This window comes from Malaclemys terrapin, chromosome 5, assembly GCF_027887155.1.
Source record: "Malaclemys terrapin pileata isolate rMalTer1 chromosome 5, rMalTer1.hap1, whole genome shotgun sequence".
Taxonomy (NCBI): domain Eukaryota; kingdom Metazoa; phylum Chordata; order Testudines; family Emydidae; genus Malaclemys; species Malaclemys terrapin.
In genome coordinates, this window is record NC_071509.1 from 53,330,282 (window position 1) to 53,353,225 (window position 22,944).

The 22,944-nt window shown below is 40.0% G+C and overlaps 1 protein-coding gene across 1 annotated transcript in view; it reads right to left on the bottom strand.

Moving 5' to 3' along the window:
• Positions 1–22,944, bottom strand: part of LOC128837692 (uncharacterized) — a 73,301-nt gene that overhangs the window by 18,547 nt on the left and 31,810 nt on the right. The window contains exons 5-10 of the mRNA XM_054029023.1: positions 10,833–10,910; positions 10,141–10,201; positions 5,466–5,613; positions 4,368–4,432; positions 2,719–2,815; positions 1,563–1,612 (exon numbers count right to left, since the gene is read on the bottom strand). Coding sequence (XP_053884998.1) covers positions 1,563–1,612; positions 2,719–2,815; positions 4,368–4,432; positions 5,466–5,553 — 300 coding nt within the window. The 5' untranslated portion in view covers positions 5,554–5,613; positions 10,141–10,201; positions 10,833–10,910. The remainder of the gene's footprint in view (positions 1–1,562; positions 1,613–2,718; positions 2,816–4,367; positions 4,433–5,465; positions 5,614–10,140; positions 10,202–10,832; positions 10,911–22,944) is intronic.

The following is a 22,944-nucleotide window of genomic DNA, read 5'->3' on the forward strand; positions in this document are numbered from 1 at the left end:
CCCCATTAGATGGCACCTGGAGCAGGGAAGCTGGGCTGGCAGCACAGTTCTGCCAGAGGGGGCACGGCAAGCTTGCTGAGCCCCATCTCTTCCTCGCCTGCAGCCTCTAGTAAGTGTTTGGAGCCGGGGACAATGGGGAAGGGAGGCAGCAGGGTGCTGGGGGGATGGGTGAGGAGCCCGAGGAGGCAGTGGGAGCCAGGGGGTGGGGGAGGCAGCAGGGCCCGGGGGCATTGGGTAGAGGGCCAGTGTTTAAAGTGCCCCCCCCAAAAGTAGTCAAATTTAAATCCCTGCGCATGCCCCTTACCCCCAACGAGCAGCAGTAGCTATGTCAGCAAGAGAGCGTCTCCTGTCAACATAGCGCCGTCCATCCCGGTGCTTCTGTTGGTGAAACTTATGGCAGTCAGGGGGGTGTTTTTTCACACCCCTGACTGACAAAAGTGTTACCGACAAAAGTGCTAGTGTAGACATAGCCTTAGACATGTGCTTAAGTCTTTGCAGGGTTGGGGCCCATGTAACTGCCTGGGACAGTTCAGTTAAAAATTAAGTGCAAAGTTAGAAGTAAGAAATGTAAACATTTTTTATTTACTTAGCCATAAATTAATCAAAATCTTTTTCATGTATGTATACATTGCAAATAGGGTTCGGTTACTCGGACTAGTAAACTATGCTTATTGCAGGCACAGATTTCACAGGGTGGGATTTAAAGGATGCCTTGTAATGATTCTCTGTACTGGCTTGTGCACCATTGCCTATGAAAGGTTGTTAAAAGATCTGTTAAGAATTATGGGTCAAAGTATGATAAACATTAAGTCATAAATTGAAATACAGATGGTTACAGGATGATGGTAATAAAGTAAATATTTGAATGTAACTTGCAATGTGCATAATGGATCAATATATTATGCTTATATGTGATTAATCCAGTGATCAAGGTCTGACTTACGTGAGAATATCCACATGAATAAAGTTAGGCATAGTCTTAAATCTTTGCAGGATTGGGCCCCATGACTGGCACTTACTAAGATCCTGTATTATAGGTTCCTAGTTTCAAGATTGATAACAAAATTATCTTCTCAGTATAGAACAGAATTAGACCCCAATCCCACAAAGACTTTTGCACATGTTTAACCTTACATACTTTTGTGAGTAGCCTCACTGAAGCCATTGATAGTGCGTAAAATTAAGTACATGCATAGGTCTTTGCAGGATCAAGGTCTTCAATAGGATTCCTACTTTTTGATAAAACTTTAGTTGTTGTATCAAATTTAATTATAATTTCTTGATAAATTTGCACATGCCAAGTTAAATAAAGATGTTTATCTTTCTTACTATCATATAGCCATTTTTAGTTCTTTTATTTCTTTTAAAGGTTTTCTTAACCAAAATAAAACAAAGATTTAGAAGAAGTCTTAAATTCATTTCACAACAGAGAATCGAAGTAAATTTATAAGTTTGGTATATTCATTTATTTTAATTCTATGTTGAAAACTTATTATTCTCACTTTCTCATTTAATGTTAAAAAAAAAACAGATTCAAGAGAAAAATGCAATATTTTACATGCCTTTTGTTTCCTGCCATCTCTCTTCGTCTCGGCAACTTTTTCACCTACTCCTGAAAAAAAGAAACTCACAATCATAAATTACAAGAAACCTAAAGATATTAGAAAGATGAAGAATATGAAATTTAGAAATAACCTCTAAAGTTCCTAGGCATCTAAAGGTTTCAGGGTAGCAGCCGTGTTAGTCTGTATCCTCAAAAAGAACAGGAGTACTTGTGGCACCTTAGAGACTAACAAATGTGTTAGTCTCTAAGGTGCCACAAGTACTCCTGTTCTTTTTTAGGTATCTAAAGTGTAGCATAGTAACATATACAGTTTGGCCAGAGGCTCAAAATAATAACTAATAGTTAAAAATATATATATTTAAGAAGCACCAAGTCAGAGCTGTAAGTGGTTTTTCGCTTGTTTGTTGTTTTGGTTTTGTTTTGGATTTTTGTAGAAAATGCTGTGAAGTGATCATCAACAAAAACACAACGAGAAGCTCCATTTGTATTAATAGTGTCATTCTTGCTGCATTGCTACAGTACAGTATATTGAAACTTGTTTATATATAGTATTCTTGCTATATAAATGGTTAGAGCAAAGGCTTCAACTACTTTACCAACATATCATCCCAAAGAAGACTACAATTTGACTGGTAAAAGAAATATTTTAAGAGGCAATCAGATACCCTAGTGAGGAGCAAGTGTAAGAACCAGATTATAACAGAATAGAGACAACTCATGACTTTTAAATTCCCTTATTTTCATAGATTCTGTGGGTGAATTATTTGTGAATTAGGGATTTTTCAGAATAATTGTTTTAAACTGCACAGAGTAGAAAACTAGCTATCACTATTTTTGTACAAAGAAATATTTTAAAATACAGAAAAGTACATCTACAAAAGGTAGATGACAGTTCCAGTGGCAGAAAAGAAAATTATAACATGCAGGGATAGAATGAGGATTTTTACTTTCACTATTTCCACAGTTCCACACTTTTGACTTAGATTTGCTAAATTATTATATATAATTCATAAAATCCTACTTATTTTTTATCAGTTTGTCTGCAACTGTGTGGTAGATATAAGGAAAACCATTTCTAACTTGGAACTTCTCAATATGCTTTTCAACACTGTATGTTGCTTTCTGACACACTTGTCACTTCAGACCATGCTTACCTTTTATTAGATTTGAAAGTAGTGCCTCATTACCTTTCTGTTCCAGGTCACCAAAGGCTTTTCTGTCCCTGAGCGAATAACATAATACTGCAGCTGTCTATTAAATCAATTAAGGAAGACGTTAAAGGAACAAGTTGCTTAAAATACAGGTTCATTTGTTTTAGGAAAGTATCCGTCTTCTTAATTAACTTTGCCACTATATTTAATTAACCAGGGTTTAATGACAGTTGGTAAGTGATAAATTAATTAACTTAGGAAATGATTCATTTTCTCTGCCTTTTTATAATATACTTGTAATAAAATCAAGTGTGGCATGAGTAATCCAATTAAAAGCACACTGTCATTTCATGCTATGTAATATTACAATCTGAATGCCAGGATAAAGTCAGTATATTAAAGCAGAAATGAGTGAATTATGCTATATAATGACGTGAGTAAGGTATAGGAAAAGAAGAATATTTTATTTTTCTTTTCACAAATTCTGTACTTGCTCGGTTCTGAACAGCAGACTTCTTACTGTTAAAGTATTTTTGCACACTCAACGTTATCAAAATGCACGCTTACCACCTTACAATATTTTAAAGATATTATTTGATTATGATTATTTGTTAGTAATTATTCACAACCTGCCTTTCATTTATGTGCACACTGTTGGTGCTATCCAAATAAACAAACAAAAACCAAGCATACTAGGACCAGCCCAGCCCTGCTCCCATTATCTTCAGTTCTACCAGCTTAGGCACAAAGGCCCAGATTCACAAAAGTACTTAGTTGCCTAACTCCCCACTATAGGTGCTTACGTCCAAGATGTAGGCACCAGTCAGACCCTCAAAACCCCTTCTTGGCTGCTATCTAGGCCTGTAGGTACCTAAAATTCCCCAGCACCTAAATTCTCTCTGTTAAAATTTCTGCCACTCAGCATGTGCACAATGCCTATCTCATGCTTAAGCCCCAGCCTGATCTTCAGACCAGGTAAATATAGGTCGGGCAATGCTTATCTCGCCTGTGGGGTCCAATCCAGTGGGTGTGCTGAGAGCATGCCTATGGGATCAGGCACCACCCAAAAATCCAGCTGGAGGAAGAGATGCCGCCCTTATAATTTTTAGCCCACTACTTAGAGCACTTATCCAGGATATGGGTTCAATTCCCCCCTCCGCCTAATCCTCTAGAGAAAAGATTTGAACAGAGGTTTCCCACCTCTGAGAAGTGTGCCCAAACAGTTGGCTATGGGATATTCTGATGTGGTCTCTCTCCATCTCTCCTGTTGTCCCTGTTCCACTTTGGATAAGTACTTAAATAGTCATTGAAGCAGGGGGATTAAACCCTGGGTCTCTCCCTCTCAGGTGAGTGCCCTAACCTCCAGGATATAGAATCATTCTTATTCTCTCTCTCAATGACTATGTAAGTGGGGGAAGTAGAAAAGTTCTGTCAACAGGTATCTATGTTCAAGGGCTTTCACGATCCTCTTTTCCGGCTGTTGCATCTTGAACTTAAGGAATAAACTATAACAGAAGATCCTCTTCACTGGTACATGAAGAGTTTAAAAGCTTCTGCAAATCTGCACCATAGGAAGGGGATGTTCCCACCCTCATAAGAAATGACCCAGAAAAGGAAAATTCTAAACTAAGAGGTAGAAATGGTTGTCCTACTTGAGGTCTTGGTCTTCTGGGCATCTGGGTAAGAGGAGTTCTCTGAGCAGCTGAATAAAGAGATCCTAAAATGAAATCAAATATATGACTTTTGTAACAGCAATTTGAGATATTAACATAACAGATATTATAATAAATCCTTGAAACTACATCATTACAAAAGTCAGGGTGACTTAATTTTCTTTTGTTTTATTAATTTAATTCCCAGTCTAGAGAGAGAATTTGACAACTCACACATTGTAATTTGTAGGACTTAATTTGATGTTGTTTGCTGGCCTCAATATAATCTTGTTTTAATAAAAAATGGAGATTTAACAAATAAAAACAAGAAGAAAATAAAAGTAACTCAAGTCACTTACATTAGTGTTAGCATGCACATTATAGCAGTAAGCTTTGACATCACTTTCTTTCCTTCCATTAGCAGATCTGCTAATTTAAGACAGCATATGCAAAGGATGCCCTCACTTCCAGATACATGGCCCTAGGCCATCTAGCTGGCTCATTAAGAAGTTGGGGGTTTAATTAAAATTTGAAGTATGGCCACCAGTTTTCACTTTAGAATTCTATAGTCCCTCCCGGTTCTGTTGCACCACTAAGGTAACAACCAACTCTATTCCTAGACTTAAAAGATGTTCCTTAGTGGATAGCCTACAAATGCTTGATACTGTGACACCACATGTATTTCCCCCTCCCATCTTCCAACTCCTTGCGGGTGCTTCAAACCCAGCAACCAAGATGTAAGTGTGCTACTAAACATGAGCCCCCCAAATGTTACCACAATAGACATTGTGGAATAGACCAATATATTCTGAATGTTTAGACTTTTTAAAATAACCTAAAATATAATGTTTCCAGACTATATTGTGCATTGTTGTAATTGCCAAGTGTGGAATTTTCAAAAGCACTTACATGTCTTAGAAACACAAGTCAGTGAGACTTGTAGTCCTAAACAGTTTAGGCTCATCTGATAATCCCACCCCATATTCAGAGCATTTACATATAGAAAGAGATTATAATATTCAGAACTGCTGGTTATCTAGCCTCCAAATGAGGGTTAAAGTATTTTACACTGCTACCTACTATGACAAAGACACTTACTTTCCCAAAGTCTTCTAGTCAAATCCTTCTTTTCTTTTAATGATGATATTGTGATAAAATTATCACAAAGAGAAGAAAAATTCTGCATTTCATTGGAGTGTGCATATATTCTCTCTTGATCCAGTTGTGTCACTACCAGACATCGACCCTGGAAATGTATGGAGATTTTAATTAGATGGAAATATATTTAGAGATGTTTGTGTTATTCTACATTGCCTAAATTGTCACCATTACTCTGTTCCATGTCTGACCTACAATTTTATTTTAACAATGTGCAGAATAAAATGTGCAGATTAAACCATCATACTGAAACTAATTGACTGATTTAATATGATTTTCTGTGATAGAAGCTTTTGAAGAAGCAAATTCATCTACCAAGAATAAAGGGATACATTTTCAAAACATTGCACAAGGTTTCCTCTGTATGATTCTCACTTAAGTTTAAATGTTACGGTAATAATGGGGGTTGTTATACAATATCTATCTGAACTGTTGGAAAATTTACTTCCCCTAAATTACTCAGGTAGCGTGTCTGATTCCTTCACAAGTGAGTTTTGCTTGCAAGGAATATAAGTTTTGTCAAACTTTCTAAAGCAACTCCAAGCAAGAATGTGTTCTAAAAAAGTTCACACTGTAAAGGTAACTAAAATACATTGTCTGTTCTACTAAGCACTAAAACTTATCTTTGACTGTTCAAATTAAACATAAGGCAGCTTTTTCAAAATATCTTTCAGTTGTCTGAAACTATGTTAATAAAGGCCCCAATTCAGGAGAGCATTTAAACATAGTAATAAGTGAGCTATGGGATAACCACTTAATTATACCTGTGACCCTAGACACACAACCTATTCAAACACTGAGCTCCAGTAAAAAATGTTCACATCTGTGGAATACAGCACTTTAGAAAAAAATTCACTTGATGAAAAGGGTAAATGTGTAAATCACATTACTGTTAATACAAGTTGCATTTGCAAATCCCCATAATTTGATATAAGAACACATCTCCTGAATATTTCCTAACAAAGTAATTTAATTATATAACTATTGGGGCAAGAATAAAAGTCCATACAAGTTTTATTAAACCTTTTAAAAGGTTTTTGCCAGCATTTCAAACATAATTACTTTTGCCATTATTTATAAAAACAACAATCCCCAAATGAGTTTCTCCTAATTTTGGTCACCATAGTTCTTGCAGTTTATATCAGGCTTTCTAAACCATCCGTGGGTCCTACCTTGCTTCCCCAAACCCAGGGGGAAAATTTAACTGCTTTCCAAGTCAGGAAAATTATTTAAATACATATATATTCCATGGTATATATAAAAGCACACCAATAAATTTTAAATAAAAAGTCTTGATGTACAAGTTCTTACTTTCCACAAGGAATACACATGACCAATTTATAAAATAGGATATGAATTCCCCAGCCATAATTAGGATCAGATTTATAGTTTTCACATAATTCAAAGCTCTGTTTCAAGTCCTGATCAGCTTTTGTATGTGTTTTTTCTCTAAACTTCCAGTTTAGCAATGAACCATAGAAAAGGTGATGCAATTAACATACTAAAAATTAATTGGGTGACACTCAGACAGCAGCATGAAAAACAGTTTGCAGCATATGAGCATTTTTTTAGACTGCATTCATATTTCCTCATTTATGAATGGATCAAAATATGTAGAAAAACAAGCCTTTAGAAGGAAAAAAAGAGAGCCAGATTGCATCCCTTGATGCTCTGCACACAGGAGACCCTCCCTTCAAGGACTTCTCCTTGCCTAGCTGATGGGGCAGGAATGCTGTTTCCATGATACCATCCCCACTCATTTGTCCCATGCAGACATAGGCGCCGACTCCATGGGTGCTCCGGGGCTGAAGCACCCACAGGGAAAAATTAGTGGGTGCTCTACACCCACCGGCAGCCAAGCTCCCCTCCCCCCACACCTCCTCCTCTTCCCCTGAGCGCACTGTGTCCTCGCTCCTCCGCTTACCTCCCAGTGCTTACCACTGCCAAACAGCTGTTTGGTGGCGTAGCAAGCTCCGGGAGGGAGGGAGGAGGAGTGGGAACATGGCGCGCTCCGGGGAGGAGGTGGGGAAGAGGCGGGGCCAGGGCGTGAATTTGGGGAAGGAGGGGTATAGGGGCAGGGAGGGGGCGGAGTTGGGGTGGGGATGGAGTTGGAGTGGGGACTTTGGGGAAGGGGTTGGAATGGGGGTGGGGCAGGGGTGGAACCGGGGCAGGACCGGGGGCAGAGCATCCACCAGCGCGAATAGAAGTCGGCGCCCATGCATGCAGATTCCCGTTCACTGGACTCTGTGGTCTATAGAGAGGAAGAGATGGGTGAGCTGTAGGGATGCAACCTGCACAGAATTTAGAAGGCTATTTAGAAGGCCTTTCCACGGAGACCCTTCTGCACTATGGAGGCTTCCTTTAAAGAGAGTTCCAGTGGCAAAAGCTGGCAGATAGAAGGAAGGAAAAAAACACAGTGGGCTACAGGGTGTTCACAGGGTCTCCATATGGGCAGAGGCAGAGCAGAGGCAGATTATGGTTTTGTGGGGCCCTGGGCAAGAGCAAGTGGGGGCCCCTCCCCACCCCTTTCACCTGCATTCCCCCTCCCCGTGCTCCTGCCAGGGAAATGGGGTCGGAGTACAGGGGCTTGCCCCGCTCAACCCAGAATTCCTGCCGGGGACCCCATGGGAGCGCCAGGTGGGCTTGCAGAGTAGGTTGGGACATGGGGTGCCCATTTTTACAGGGGCCCCCAATTGGCCGGGGCTCCTGGGCATGAGCCACATTGGCTAATCCGCCACTAGGGCAGACCTGACCTCAAGTGGATCTTGGGGAATGCACATACTATATTCTGGGGCATGTGGGGTGGGGGAGTTAACCTCTTTACCCCAGTGCAATAGTGTGAGGGAAACTCCACAAGATGAACTTCACATACTATTCTGGCCTCCTTCCTCTCTACCACTGGTGTGTTTTCCCGCAAGATGGGCAATTTGGCCTTTAATTCTTAAAGATTTATTGTCATGATTTGTAAACTAAATAATACTTAGAATGTGTATGGTGCTTTGTATTTTCAAAGCACTGTACAGACATTAGCTAATACTCACAACACCTCCATGAGGCAGCTAAGTATTATTATCCCCATTTCACCAAAGCTGAGACAGAAAGGCTAAATGACATGCACAAAGCCATGAAGTGAGTCAGTGACAGAGCCTGTCTCCCAAGCCTATGCTCATTCTGCCAGACTACACTGCCTCAGAATTCTGGGGATGAAGAAAGGACTGATCTGCTAATAACATATATAGAAATACAAATGTTAAATAGTGTTCCATAAACATGCAATCCTTTTAGGACAAGTCATTATAAACTACTCTGTGAAACCATATCCAAGATTTGAAACCTGAGAATATCATTTTCATGTTCTAAATATTTTTACAAGACTTTAACTGCTTGATTCAAACATGAATATTCTGGGCCAGGTTTTCAGCTTCTGTTTTCATAGACTCATAGAATCATAGAAAATCAGGGTTGGAAGGGACCTTAGGAGGTCATCTAGTCCAACCCCCTGCTCAAAGCAGGATCAATCCCCAACTAAATCATCCCAGCCAGGGCTTTGTCAAGCCTGATCTTAAAAACCTCTAAGGAAGGAGATTTCACCACCTCTCTAGGTAACCCATTCCAGTGCTTCACCACCCTCCTAGTGAAAAAGTTTTTCCTAATATCCAACTGAAACCTCCCCGACTGCAACTTGAGACCATTACTCCTTGTTCTGTCATCTGCTACCACTGAGAACAGTCTAGATCCATCCTCTTTGGAATCGCCTTTCAGGTAGTTGAAAACAGCTATCAAATTCCCCCTCATTCTTCTCTTCTGCAGACTAAACAACCCCAGTTCCCTCAGCCTCTCCTCATAAGTCATGTGCTCCAGCCCCCTAATAATTTTTGTTGCCCTCCGCTGGACTCTTTCCAATTTTTCCACATCCTTCTTGTAGTGTGGGGCCCAAAACTGGACACAGTACTCCAGATGAGGCCTCACCAATGTCAAATAGAGGGGAATAATCACGTCCCTTGATCTGCTGGCAATGCCCCTACTTATACAGCCCAAAATGCCGTTAACCTTCTTGGCAACAAGGACACACTGTTGACTCATATCCAGCTTCTCGTCCACTGTTACCCTGTGAGTGCATAAAACCAATACAGGCTAAAAATGTGGCCCAATATGACTTGAGGTAGATTTATTCCTAACTGTAATGACTGAAAAATATCTCAGACATGTAATGGATTGATAACATCTTTCAAAACACTGTTACAGAAAAATGGGATCCCCATGCTACCTCAGAATAGAATGAATTTACAGTATGTTCCTGAGCCTGAGGTCCTTTCTCAGGCAAAACTTCCCATTGTAGTCAAAGAAAGGAAAGTCACTGAGAAGCTATTGTCTGAATGAGGAATGCAGGGTCAGACCCACAATGAAAACTAAAAAATGCAAATAGCTCCCTATTGGCTGTATTCAGAGATTACATCCTCCCATGAGGCTAGCACAAGTTTTCACATGCATCATTCTCACAAAGTTTTCTTATATTCAATTTTATTCCTTATTGTGACCTACAGTTATCTGAGCTTTTACAGCAGGAATTATAGGATGTCATTTCTGCCATATGATGTGTTTTTAACATACTTACCGATTTTACAACTACTAAGAAGTAAGAGTTTAAACTTTCTGAGACAACAGTTGTTCCTGTCCTGAAGACAATAGAAAAATGGAATAGATGTCAGTGTGTCTACAAACTCCTTCCACAGATATTCTGAAACAAAAGGATCAGTGATGCCAATATCCAAAACGTTCTCATAGCAATTGAATACCATGTAAGTGGACAGTGCTGGAGCTCTGGAAACAATCCAGACGCTTCAGTGGTTTTAGAATGTTTACACAAATACTTTAGTTTCCCTTGTGGTAAAACTTAACGCTCATGAGTAGAAAAATACTGCTGTTCCCCTTTTTGCAACAGTGTTAGAAGTTATGTGTTATATGTTCTAGTTATGTAGGAAACTGCAGTTTTTAGGAGCAGATTCTCCATTCACTTAGCTCAGGAGTAGCTCCACTGAAGTCAGTGGGCAGCATTCTATTCCTAGTTACACCAATGTAAATCCAGAGTAATACTATGATATCTATCTTATTATTAATGTTTATACTGGTGAAGTATGAAGTCCACACAAATACAATCAAATGTCTACAAAATAGATCAAAACAAACATTTCTTGAGTTATTAAAAAAGGGCTACATTTGCCCCTGCTATAAAATAGCCTAACTACATATTACAGGGAAAGTATTCTCTATTCTTATTAAATTTTGTTGCATTTCCCTAACAACCACCTGTAAAATCTCTGTAGAGAGCAGTGGACAAGAAAGTCTATTTCTTCTGCTGGCCATGAAGAGAATAATGTGAGTTTCCTGTAGAGAAAGGAAAAGAGATATTAGTATTGTTAATAAACTCCTTCTCTACTTCTGAAACTCTCAGATTAAATTCTACTTTCTCCTGAATTAGAAATAAATTACTGTATTTAACTGAGCTCTAGGAACTACTGTAATAAAACAGTAAGTAATAATAATGAAAACTGTACTTTGTTGAACAACAAAAAACATTTAAAAATCTGTACAATAGCTTCTTCCAGTGCCTACATTTACTCAGCCCATCCATTTAAACATACCAATATGTATTTTGAGGTTTTTCTTTTACAGGTGAGGAAGGGAGAAAGAGGTCATTTGTACTGTTTGCTTTTTAATTACTAGGGAGGCAATCACACACTAGAGATATAATGAGGTCCATATAAGAACCCATAGAGAAAGACATTGCCTATAGGCACCACCTCCGCAGCTCCCATTGGCTGCAGTTCCCAGCCAATGGGAGCTGCGAAGCCAGCGCTCTGGGCGGAGGCAGTGCGCAGAGCTGCCTGGCCATGCCTCTGCCTAGCAGCTGAGAGAGGGGAATGTCGTCGCTTCCAGAGCCCGCCTCACCCCGTCCTGTGCCCCAACCCCCTCCCACACCCACACCCAAACTCTGCTGCTGGGGGGAGGGGAGGTGCGGAGCCAGGTAAGGAGTCTGCCGGCCCTGCCAACCCCCCCCACGCCAGCACCGGCGGGGTCCCAGGCCGCACGCCGCCTCCCATGCCCCCCCAGCACCAGCGGGGTCCCGGGCCACACGCCGCCTTCCATAGCTCCCAGCACCAGCGGGGGTCCTGTGCCACACACTGCCACCCGCCCCCAACCCCTCTAGCACCAGCAGGGGTCCCAGGCCACGTGCCACCGCCTGCCCCCTCCCCAGCATCTGGGCTGCCCTCCCCCTGCATGCATGGTGCCCCCAGGCAGCCCACCCTCCACGTTTTAGTCACTGGTATTTTTAGTAAAAGTCATGGACAGGTCATGGGCCTCGAATTTTTGTTTACAGCCCATGACCTGTCCGTGACTTTTACTAAAAATACTAAAAAATATAATGATTTCCAAAGGCAGCAATAAAATATCAGGGCATATTTCAGTGGCTCATCAAAATGCAAAAGAGGAAGAGGGAGTTATAACTGCAGTATCATACCCACAAATCTACAGTATACAAGGTTTGCTAGGAAGAAGTGCTTTACAGCTGAATCACTAAGATCACATGAGATACTTTTAAGGACTAGAGGCAGAGGCCTGAATTCTGATTTATACTAGTGCCTCTTTACACACAGCCTAAATTTGTATAGCCAGAGTGATGCAAAGGGGCCTTAGCATAAATAAGAATCAGACCCCAGAGTGTTTTCCCCACTATGGAACTCACTTTCTCAGCCCCTAAGTATTTATCTTAAATGTGCTGCACAAGGCAAATAGCTTTGATCAAGCATTTGTTCAACTACAGATCAACTACAAGGAACTTCTTCTCATGATGCAGGCTGTATGTTGTGGGAAACTGAATTTAATGTGTTGGTTTTAAATATATCATATGGCCAGTAGCCAGACTGATTGGTGCACAGAATTAAATAAATGAAACAAGGTAACCTTTAACTGGAACTTTTAAATTCTATCCCAGGGTATCTTTCACTGTATAAACAACATCTATTTTTCAATTTTACCAATTTTTTTATACTTAGCATTTATAAATGTGTCAGAACAAAATACTATCAGTTTTCCATGTGACTGATGGATTTCCAGCCAGGCTGCAGTGCCTGGAAATTATACGTTCATAGGATAAATTTAAAGAGATCTGCAGAGGAAGGATCAATGTTCTCATAAGGTGCCTGATTCAATTTTTTAAAATGTCCAGAAGCCATTAAAAATTTAATTTTTCAGGGCTTCTGTCATGAGAAACCCAGACATATTTTTGTTTTAAATTAAATTGGACCCAGGGAAAGGAAGAAAATCTCCCTAAAAAGACTAAGCTGTTATGGAATAATGATAGAAATGACCTGATAAATGATTTATGAATTCTAATTTCATTATACATCTGCTGCTTAACTAAATAAAATTGCATTATAATGCATAGAGATGACAATTCAATCTGATAATCATCCTGGTGTCATTCTTCACAAATGATTTCATACTCAACACACATACAGCATGTTCTACAATAAAGGAACACAATGGCACCCACTACATTAAACAGACATACCCTTGAATTTCCTCAAGGGCTCACTGATATAGTAACTGTTATTATTTGTATTAACACAGCACCTAGGAGCCCCAGTTATTCACGTGGACCCCATTGTGCTAGGCATTATACGAACACAGAACAAAAAGACAGTGCCTGCCCCTGAAGAACTTAAATTGTAAGTATAAGACAAGACAGGGAACAATGGATAGATACAGACAGACAGGGTGCATATGTATTGAAATACTGTAGGATGAGCATAAAAAGTTCAGTGATGTTTACAAAGAATCTCCACCCCACACAGCATGAGGCAATCTTCAAAGGGGAACCAGACCATACAATGGAGAATTTATAATACTCTTTGGTGACACTTGTTAATACTTTGACTAGACAGAGTTTTCAATGAAGGGTTAAGAAATGGTGCTTACTTGTCTTATTTCTGATTATATTTGTTGTATTGCTGTCAGACTATAATTTAGGCTCGGCTCGTGAGTAGCCTGTGTACGCGAGGGTGATGGGAAGGAAGCCTGTAAGAAGCCTTATTACACCCCGACACAACGCCTTCTCACAATTTCACTCCTTGCATGGTCCACAAGAGGGTGAGAAGGCTCCTGGAAGCAGACACTGCACACATTGGTGGGAGTTTGCAGCTCTTTGTACTCAGGACTGAGCCCTGAGATAGAAACAGCACAAAGAAACAGCAAAATGAACAGAAAAATAGGCAGGGATTTAAAATAGTAGATAGGAAAATCATATAAGAAGGTGCACATGCTGTGGCAATCAGAAAGCACAGATGAAACTAAAAAAACCAAAAACATATGGCCAGACTAGGCAAGACAGTAAAAAAGGAAAATCGGAAAAACAAAACTCTTTTCTTTGGAAGAAGTTTTGGTGACATTAGTGTGATACACTGAAAATAACTTGAGATATTTCACTATATCTAAAAAATCTGGAGACTGTGCACAATATTCAATATATTTTTAAAAACTCTCTGGGCTGAAGTTTGTCACATCCCACCCCAAAATATAATTAATATAAAATATTAGTGGGTTCTTGTACTTTTGGAAATCTACAATTGATATGATAAAAATGTATGTAATAAATCAATATTTTTGTGAAGAGGACAAATGATAATGAATCATGTGCTTTTGGGGCCAGACTCAAAGCCCAACTTGAAATTAGTAGAAAACCTCCCATTGACTTCAATAAGCATGTCACAGTGATTGTTACCATGCAGATTTTAGGAGAATTTATGGTATGCTCAAGTAATCAGTTTCTTTTCAAGTAAACTGTGATGCTTGCCCTTGATTGGAGATTAGAATATGGTTATTATTATGCTTGTACATGATAAATGAAAGATTTTAAGTATTCCTTGATGTGACACATAAAGGCTTTGTGGCATTTGAAGTGAAAAATAGGCTTCTTTAAATTTACTAAATATGAATTTCCATGATAGATCGCACCATCCAAACAAGACATTTTGGTTTAAAAGTAAATTAAACATTTCAAAAGTTGTTAAAGCTGCACTTATATGTTAAACATACATTTCAATGCATTTACATATCAGATATGGCAAATATTATGTTTATCAAGTAAAAAAATGTAAAAGATGTATTACTTAATAGTGGAAGGACTGTAAAGACCTTAATATTATAAGCTTGTATATGAACCTAAATTAACTAGCAAATTTAGATAAATGAATACTGAAATAAATTTAAGGTGATACCCTTTTTGTGAACTGCATTAGAATCTTGTTTCTGTGACCATTTACCATGTTCTGTTGATCTTTTGAACAGTCATTTATAGATAAAGCTCATTTTTTGTTTTAAAAATAAAAATGTAAAACAAAAACACTCTGCCTCTTCTCATATAACTCCATCAAATGGGTTCGTTTAAAAAAAGTAGGGGGGAAAAGCTGCAAAAAATTTCACATGCACACACAAATTATGAGGAAAGGTTCCACAAATGCAGATTAAAGGCTCAAATTCTTTTATTACCTCACTCAGTTATGAGTAAGTATTATTGCTGAGGACATGGGTAATTCACAGGCAATCCCAAAAGACTACTAAGAGAAACACTTATGGTGTGAGTAATGCTGATACCCAGTGGTATACAATGAAAAATGCGTAGGATAACAAAGGAAGAGGAAGTAAGTGATGGTTTGTCAAGAGAAAGGAAGAGATGATCTGAAAAAGTAAAATGAAAAACATGGCTAAGAATTTGACTATAACATATTTTGTTGAGTAATTATACAAATGTTTTCCCATTATGATTGATTGTCCCAATAGAACCACATATGAGAGAGGCAATAATGGATCAAATGGAGTTCCTGAAGACAACAGATTTACACTAACAATGAATTTAGCTCAGTCAGATTAATTCAAGATGAGATTTCAGCCTTAATTCTGCACTTAAGATATATGAAAAAAAATCCATTTTACAGAAATTCAAGGATCAGGTGGAGGGAGTATGGATATTTACTTGAATACAGACATTGTCTCAGGACATAAATGGGATAAAATGCTCAATTATGGAGAATTTTTTCACCTGTGATCCACAAGTGCTTGTCAAATTTGGAGCCAAGGGGGAATAACCCCCCAGACCTCTGAAGAACTGAGCAGAGACTATTCCTTAGGTGCTCAGATAAGAGGTCGGGTGGCTATATAAAACACTTAAAGGGTATGTCTTCACCGCAGAGTTAGCCTGGGCTCTAGCCTAGGTGTCACCCAACCTCCTTTCCATACACTTCTAACCCAAGCCTGAGAGTGCTTTAACCCCGAGCTACAGGCCCGGCTGAGGGTATAGGTTTGAGCTCAGGTTTCACTCCAGCTCTGGCTGGCAACCTATTTACAATGCCGTGTATATGCAGGCTAATCAAGCCTGGGTTCTGTTAGACTTCCAGTCCTATTCCACAATTCCACCTGGGTTGTACATTCTTGTCTATGTCCTTTCTTCTGCACTGAACTTACTTTTACTGGATCAGCATTTTAACCCCATGTTTGCCAGCTCATTTTCTGAAGCATTTCCACAGCATTTGAACAGATGCCATCCAAGAAATCCTCCTTTCTGTGCTGCCCATTAGCCAGAGGCTGATGCCAGCCTTCTGGTAAAACTGTGGTGTGATATCAGTAAAACTCAAATTTAGGGAAAGTGTCCCCAAAATGATAATTTTATATTCAGTTGACAGGAAAGAAAGAGACGCAGAAAAGCCAGTCAGGTACATTAAAAATCAATTTCCAGTCTATATTCCCCAATGGTATTCTCATTAAAAGTTATTGCTGCCAAACACTGTCGGCTTTTGCCTTCAGAACTGTCTGTGCTAATAAAGAGTAAGTCCAGCTGGAAGTTATTTACATAAAGTATTGTTCTCACATCACTACCATGGACAGCAGTTCCCGCTTGGGATGGGGGGAGAGGGAAGGGCGACTCCTTCGAATGAATTCATAGAGCAGCCCAGTTTCATGCACCACTAAGAACCACGGGCTGTCTCACCAGAAATCCATTCAAGTACACAGGCCAGTACAGCACTACTGTGGACTCTGTAATACAGGTCTGGCACAGGTAGCAATTTGCAATGGGGATGTTCCACCCCTGCTGGGCTAGTCCTGGCTAACTTTGCAGAGAAGACATACTCTAAGATAGACTCAAGTGGGTGTATCTTACATGACTGGATTTCTATTAAGAAGGGGAGGGTTAGGGTTAGTCCTCATTATCTTTGTTTCTCCAAGGAAACACTCTTTAACAGTGAGTAGTATGAGTCCCTCTACCAGACAACAAGAAGGAAAAAATATGGTCAATCACTACCATTTAAAGATCCAGTCAATCCACTTCTTTCTTAGTAGTAATACAGTCAAGTATTAATATCATCTCAAGTCCATTTAATACAAATGTTTTTTTCCATGTAACAAATAATTTAGCAGCTGCATCTACTTCAGATGTGTCTATCACAATGTATTCCCCAGGAATCCATCATAATAATACCTGAGCACTAATTTATATTACATGATTGATGATCAATTGACATTAAGTGATTTCCTGTTTAATGTCAATAAAAAAATCATTAGCTCCCTGATCTAAACAGAACTTCATGTCAATAATTTTATATGATGCCAAAAATATGCAAGCGATGATCTGCTAGAAGAAGGAGGATTTTATTTTTTCCTTTGTTTCCCAGGGGGAAAAAATTGGAAAATTCCACTTAATGGAAAATATACTACTGGCAAACTGTTATAATAAGGCCTTATTGTGCAACCATGGGAGCTGAGAACAAGTCAGAGCATAGAGTTTGGGAAAATTCAGTGACAGACACACAAAAATATGCATCCTTGAGGTCTATGGAGTAAAGGAAATCCTCCAGGAACCAGAAGAGCAGAATGGAATGGAGGATTTCCAGCTGGAAATAAATCCAGCAAATTCAATTTCTGAAGTGGTTTAAGTCCAGGATGGGCCAAAATCTTTCCAACTTGTTTGGGACCAAAACAGACTAGGACCAACAAATCTCCAGTCTTGCTCCTCCAAAGAGATTATCACTATAGACTTTAGGAAGCCCCAGGCTGGAATTTCCAGTGAGGACTTGCCTATGAGAGATTTCCAGGGATTGTCTATGAGAAAAATTTATAAACCAGGCTGTTTCTCTAAATATAAAAGGAATTCAACAAGGGACAGATTCTAGATGTTTCCTTGTGTAATCTCCTCTCAAGCCCAGATATCTGAACAAACACCCGGCAAACTGTAAGCAAACTAGTAGGGGCTGTCCTTCAAAAGGTGTTTGGGGAGACTAAGAGGAAATTAATCATATCTGTGAGGCTTTTAATGAGTCTTATAAGGTTACCCCAGGCTTAAAAGAGCCTCTGCAAAAAGATGAAAAAGTGCTGTGACAGGAGAAGATTGTGGGCCTGAGTGAGAAGGACCTACAGTGCTGAAGAAGAAGATATGCAAGAGAGAACTCTTTGGCTACCTTCTCTAGGTCTTCTCCAAATAGCACTTCTCTGAAGGAGAAAGCTGCTCTAACAAGGCAGTAGCCCTTTAAGAGCCAAGCTGAATCTGGTGCAGCTACTCTGTTCATCCAGGTCCCTTTAAGACAAGCTGTTCCATGGCTGAAAGCCCCAAGAGAGGGCATGTGATGTGACAGAGAGCAGGAGACTGACAGCAGGTGCCACAAACCAAGTTCTGGATATATCTTCTTCTTTGCTGAAGTCTGATAAATATATTTGGAACCTATTCTAATGGAAATTGTCAGTGTCTCTGTTACAAAAAGCAAGGCTGCTGGATTTGCCTAAGAATGCATTGATATATCCTTGGCTCAGGAAGATCTCTCTTCACATTGACAATATGGCTAAGATTATTGAAAAGATTGCAATAAGACAATCCCACAGCATTTAAATAGTTCAGATTTCCTAGAACCTTGCCATTCTGAATGCCAGCACTGAGCTGGATGCACTGGTTGACAATCTCCTACTGGCCATTAATGAGGATCAGATGTTCATACTAATATTACTAGATTTATCCATTGCACTTAATACTACTGATTATAAAGTGTTGTTGACCCATCCCCAGACCTCCAGGAGGAGTGCACGGTGTTGCCCTTAAATGGCTCCCTTCTTTTCTCTCATATTTTGAAGAATGTCACATTGGGGTGTTGCTATTCTTCCCCCAGGGTACTCTAATGTGGAGTTCTACAAGGTCCCATCATGTCCCACCTCCTATTAAAAATATATGGGGGGCTATAGGCAGGGATAGTGATAACATGTAATTGTGATGCCTTCAGTACACACACAAGACCCATCTGTTTCCTTCTATTCTGAGCCAAATGATACAGTTGTGTACCTTTAGCCAGTGCCTGGATGAACATGAATATGGGTGAGAGTGAGTGGACTAAGGCTCACCGAGTGGTCTTATCCTAAACTTACTGATGTCAATAAGAGTCTTTCCATTGATTTTAACATGCTTTGGAGAAGATCTTCAATTTATATTATACAGAGAGAATATTGATAGGTTAGGGAATATGGTGAGGATTATGTCTGTTTGAGGCTATTTGTATTTACAACTTGAGAGCCTGGTTAGATTCCCAGTTGTTGAATAGGTAGGATAACTTTCTTTTATTTGCATCAGGCTAGGAAACAGCAACCTTTTCTTTTGGATGTGGACTTCACTATGATTCATGTCCTCATTGCGTAAGATTAGACTACTGTAATGTGCTCTATTTGTGACTACATCTTAAATCCACTAGGTTCTGAATACGGTGCATAATGCAGCAGCACACAATTTGCTGTGTATAATTTGATACAATTGCTGTCATCAATTTATATACACTCATATCAGCAGGTAGTCTGGTGGCAATATGCAGAACCCCAGAAGATTTAAGAATGTTATTGCCTTGTGAAATCACATGCCACTGCTAGGAATATACAGAAATTTGTCCCATTTTTCTAATGATTGTGGATGGTGGTCCCTTACTTACATGATCATTTTCCTCAGAGGAATTCCTTATGCTCAGCCCCTCACAAAATGAAACACGGCAGTGTATTTTCCCTGCCTGAATTATTTCATTAGCTATTGGATAGCACCATCTGGTGGTCATTTTTCTATCTGTAATATAGAATTGTATTTTTCTTAAATAAATTTATAATAAGCCAGAATTAGAGCTTTATTTGTTGAGAGGTGTGTGATCTAGTAGTTTGATCACAGGCTTTCCCAGGTTCTAATCTGAACAGACACTAATTGCCACTATAGCACTAGGCAAGCCATTTAACTTCTCTGTCTCAATTTCCCACCTGTAAAAAGAGAACACTGCTACTTATCTCCCTCTCACACTGTTGTTGAGAAGATTAGACAGTAGGTTAAATTCTACTCTCAGTCTCATTAGCGTTAATTCAAAGTAACTCAACTGACTTAAAATAGCAGGATTTGGCCCAATGTCAATAAAGTACTATGGACATGAAGACTGCTCTTTGAATGTTAATTACTGAAGGCATAATAGTTATCATTTTTAGAAACCTTTAACAGCTACGTTACATCCCATGATGAGCTCAGAGCCTGAGACAAATAGAGGAAAAAAGCTCCCCACCAAAGGTGTTAGTGTTACTTGAATAATATACTGTAAGTCACAACCATGTAATGCTCAGCTCAGCAACCATAATCGATATCATGGAAGTGTTTCTACTCATCTGTGATGGAATGCCACAGCTTGGGAGTGCAAACCCACCTGACATATTTTCAGTAAAAACCCAGTCATGCAACATACATTTGTTTCTTATCATGAAGTATGTGGCAGGTGGAACTGCTCTTTAGCACCCCTTGTGGGCAAACCTGCTTTGTAACACCCCTTGTGTGTGGCCTATGCTGTAAGGGGGCGTCAGTCTCTCAACAATTAAATAACAAAATAAACTCAGGATTTGACTCTCTGTGTCTTTAAGTAAAGAAACAAAAACCTTAAATATAAGTCCTTTGTTCCAGTGCTTGAAGGCAAGGCCCATACCTGGACCTCAGTTTCTCAGCTAGAACTAAGAACCTCCTCCTTTTTTCCAGTTTCCCCCCAGCTCAACCACTGAGATGAGAGCAAGCAAGCAAGCCTTATTAACTGGCTTGCTGACTCTTGATTGGTCAGTATGTCCTCCAGGTCTTTCTAGGCCTCTGGAGGACTGTCTTGTTGGTAGCCCAGTTTGAGTGGATTTTCCTTAAGTGGGGATGTCAGGGCACCGATGCCTCCAGTAGGGGGGTAGAGAAGGCCTGACAGACCCTGTCACAGACTACAACAGGAAACCAGCTGCCAAGTCAGTGGCTTTTTATTTTGGAAAAACAAACAAAAACCACTTGCCATAGTTTTAGATTCTTCATTCATAGCTCCAAGGAAAAGTGCCTCCAGTTCATCTTCTCATTTAAACTTTTAAAAAGCTTAGACAGGCTGATGCAATGACTATGCATGAGAAGACTTGTAGCTAATTAACCATGTTTATTTCTTCCTGAGTAAAAGTAAGGAAAAGCAAGATACACTGGAGATGAAAGCCTCGCAAAGGATTCTATGGCAGTAGTCCCTTGGGTCTGAACACCAGCTGACAATGAAATAGATTCTGGCTCTAAGAGCACCATGAGCCATGCAAACCCTCCAGACATCTGATTTTTTTTTTTTGGTTGTTGTTGTTTTTTGCAGTTAATTTTATAATGTTGGGGTGGGGATGGGGGAGGGAGGGGAATAGGGAGGTTTCAGTACCACTACTGGTGCAAAATTAAAGACTCAAAGTGTAAGTAATTTATCATCACTCTCACTTGTTGCATTACAGAGCTCTGTAGACAAGACATTTGACCTCACCACAAACCATTAGCAGCACTGACTACATGCATGTAAGCACCCTGCGGGCAGCTTCAGGATTAGAAACGGGTCAGTAACAGCAGCAACTTGATACAAATTTTCTCTCTTTTTGTCTCTCCTCACTTACAATACACAAAAAGAAAAATATTCCCAGACAGCAATTATAGCACTTCTACTGCAAAATTTCATGAGCGCAACACTGAGTTAAATGTACATTGTTTATTTCATTGTATCTTTCAAAACAAAAAATATTAATTGCCCAAATATTTTGCAAAAAATTAAAATAATTAAAAGTATTAATTATTTAAATAATTCTAGTATTATAAACCATTGCAAAAAAGTGCTGCCATGTTACAGTTCTTATAAAAGAGGGAAAATATTTAAGGAAAACCTCAAATATGGCAGAAAAATCCAATAGATGAATTTTCACATCACATTTCGAAATATAACCATAACAATGCTTCATATTTGACCTCAGCAAACCTTGATTATAAACCTAATCACAGAGATACATTATGTACCTTAAGTCTTGAAGCAAAAATAACTTAGAAATATGATAATGCACTATTAAATGCCACAGAGATGATTAGTTTACTGTCTTAGAGAGTCATGGTTCAATTCGTAGTCTTGCCAAAATATCAGTTTTCTGAACTCCAACAAGCATGAAAAGAGGTCAGCCATACTGTATAGAGAAGGAAGTTCTAGAAAAGGAACTTTATTATGACAATTGCCAGGAAATAAAATTACTGGATAACTGTATGGACACATTCTGATGTGTTCAGAGATTTCATAATTCTTTTGTACCAACAACTGCACAATGTGGACAAGGCCTCGGGAAGACATTGGTTGGCAAGGAGCTGAGCTCAGGATCCACCTCACACCATTATCCCCCTGCTGGGGCAGGGGCCCCTCACGCACATGCACATGTTCCAACCAGTGGTGGTACTGGCTACTATGCTGGGTACGGTGTGAGGAGACGGATCCCAGTCTCTCCTCCATACCAGCTGGTGCTGCAGTGCCTTCCCTTAGCAGGGCCAGGGCTTCTAATCACTGAGTTGTTAGCACCGGCCACCCATCTTCCTGCCAGTCAGACAGGAATCAATGTCGGCAGCCTGGCCCGGAGCACAGCACAAAGTGAGCTGGGCCCCAAACCCTGCCCCATGCCAAGCCAGCTGGCACCATAGGGTTCATCTATGCATGAACTGGCTCTCGTTCCTCATCCAGGTGGCATTCGTCAACCCGGCTGCCACCACCTACCAGCCCCCCTCCACTTCCTGGGATGGGACCAGCCTGCTAGCCTCACACAAGCAGCTATAGCAGGGGTGGGCAAAATTTTTAGCCTGAGGGCCACATCTGGGTATGGAAATTCTAGGGCAGGCCATGAATGCTCACGAAATTGGGGTAGAGGTGTAGGAAGGGGTGAGGGCTCTGGCTGGGGGTGTGGCCTCTGGGGTGGTGCCAGAAATGAGGAGTTTAGGGAGCGCAAGGGGGCTCCAGGCTGGGGCTGGGGGTTGGGGTATGGGAGGGATGAAGGCTCCGGCTGGAGGTGCAGGCTCTGG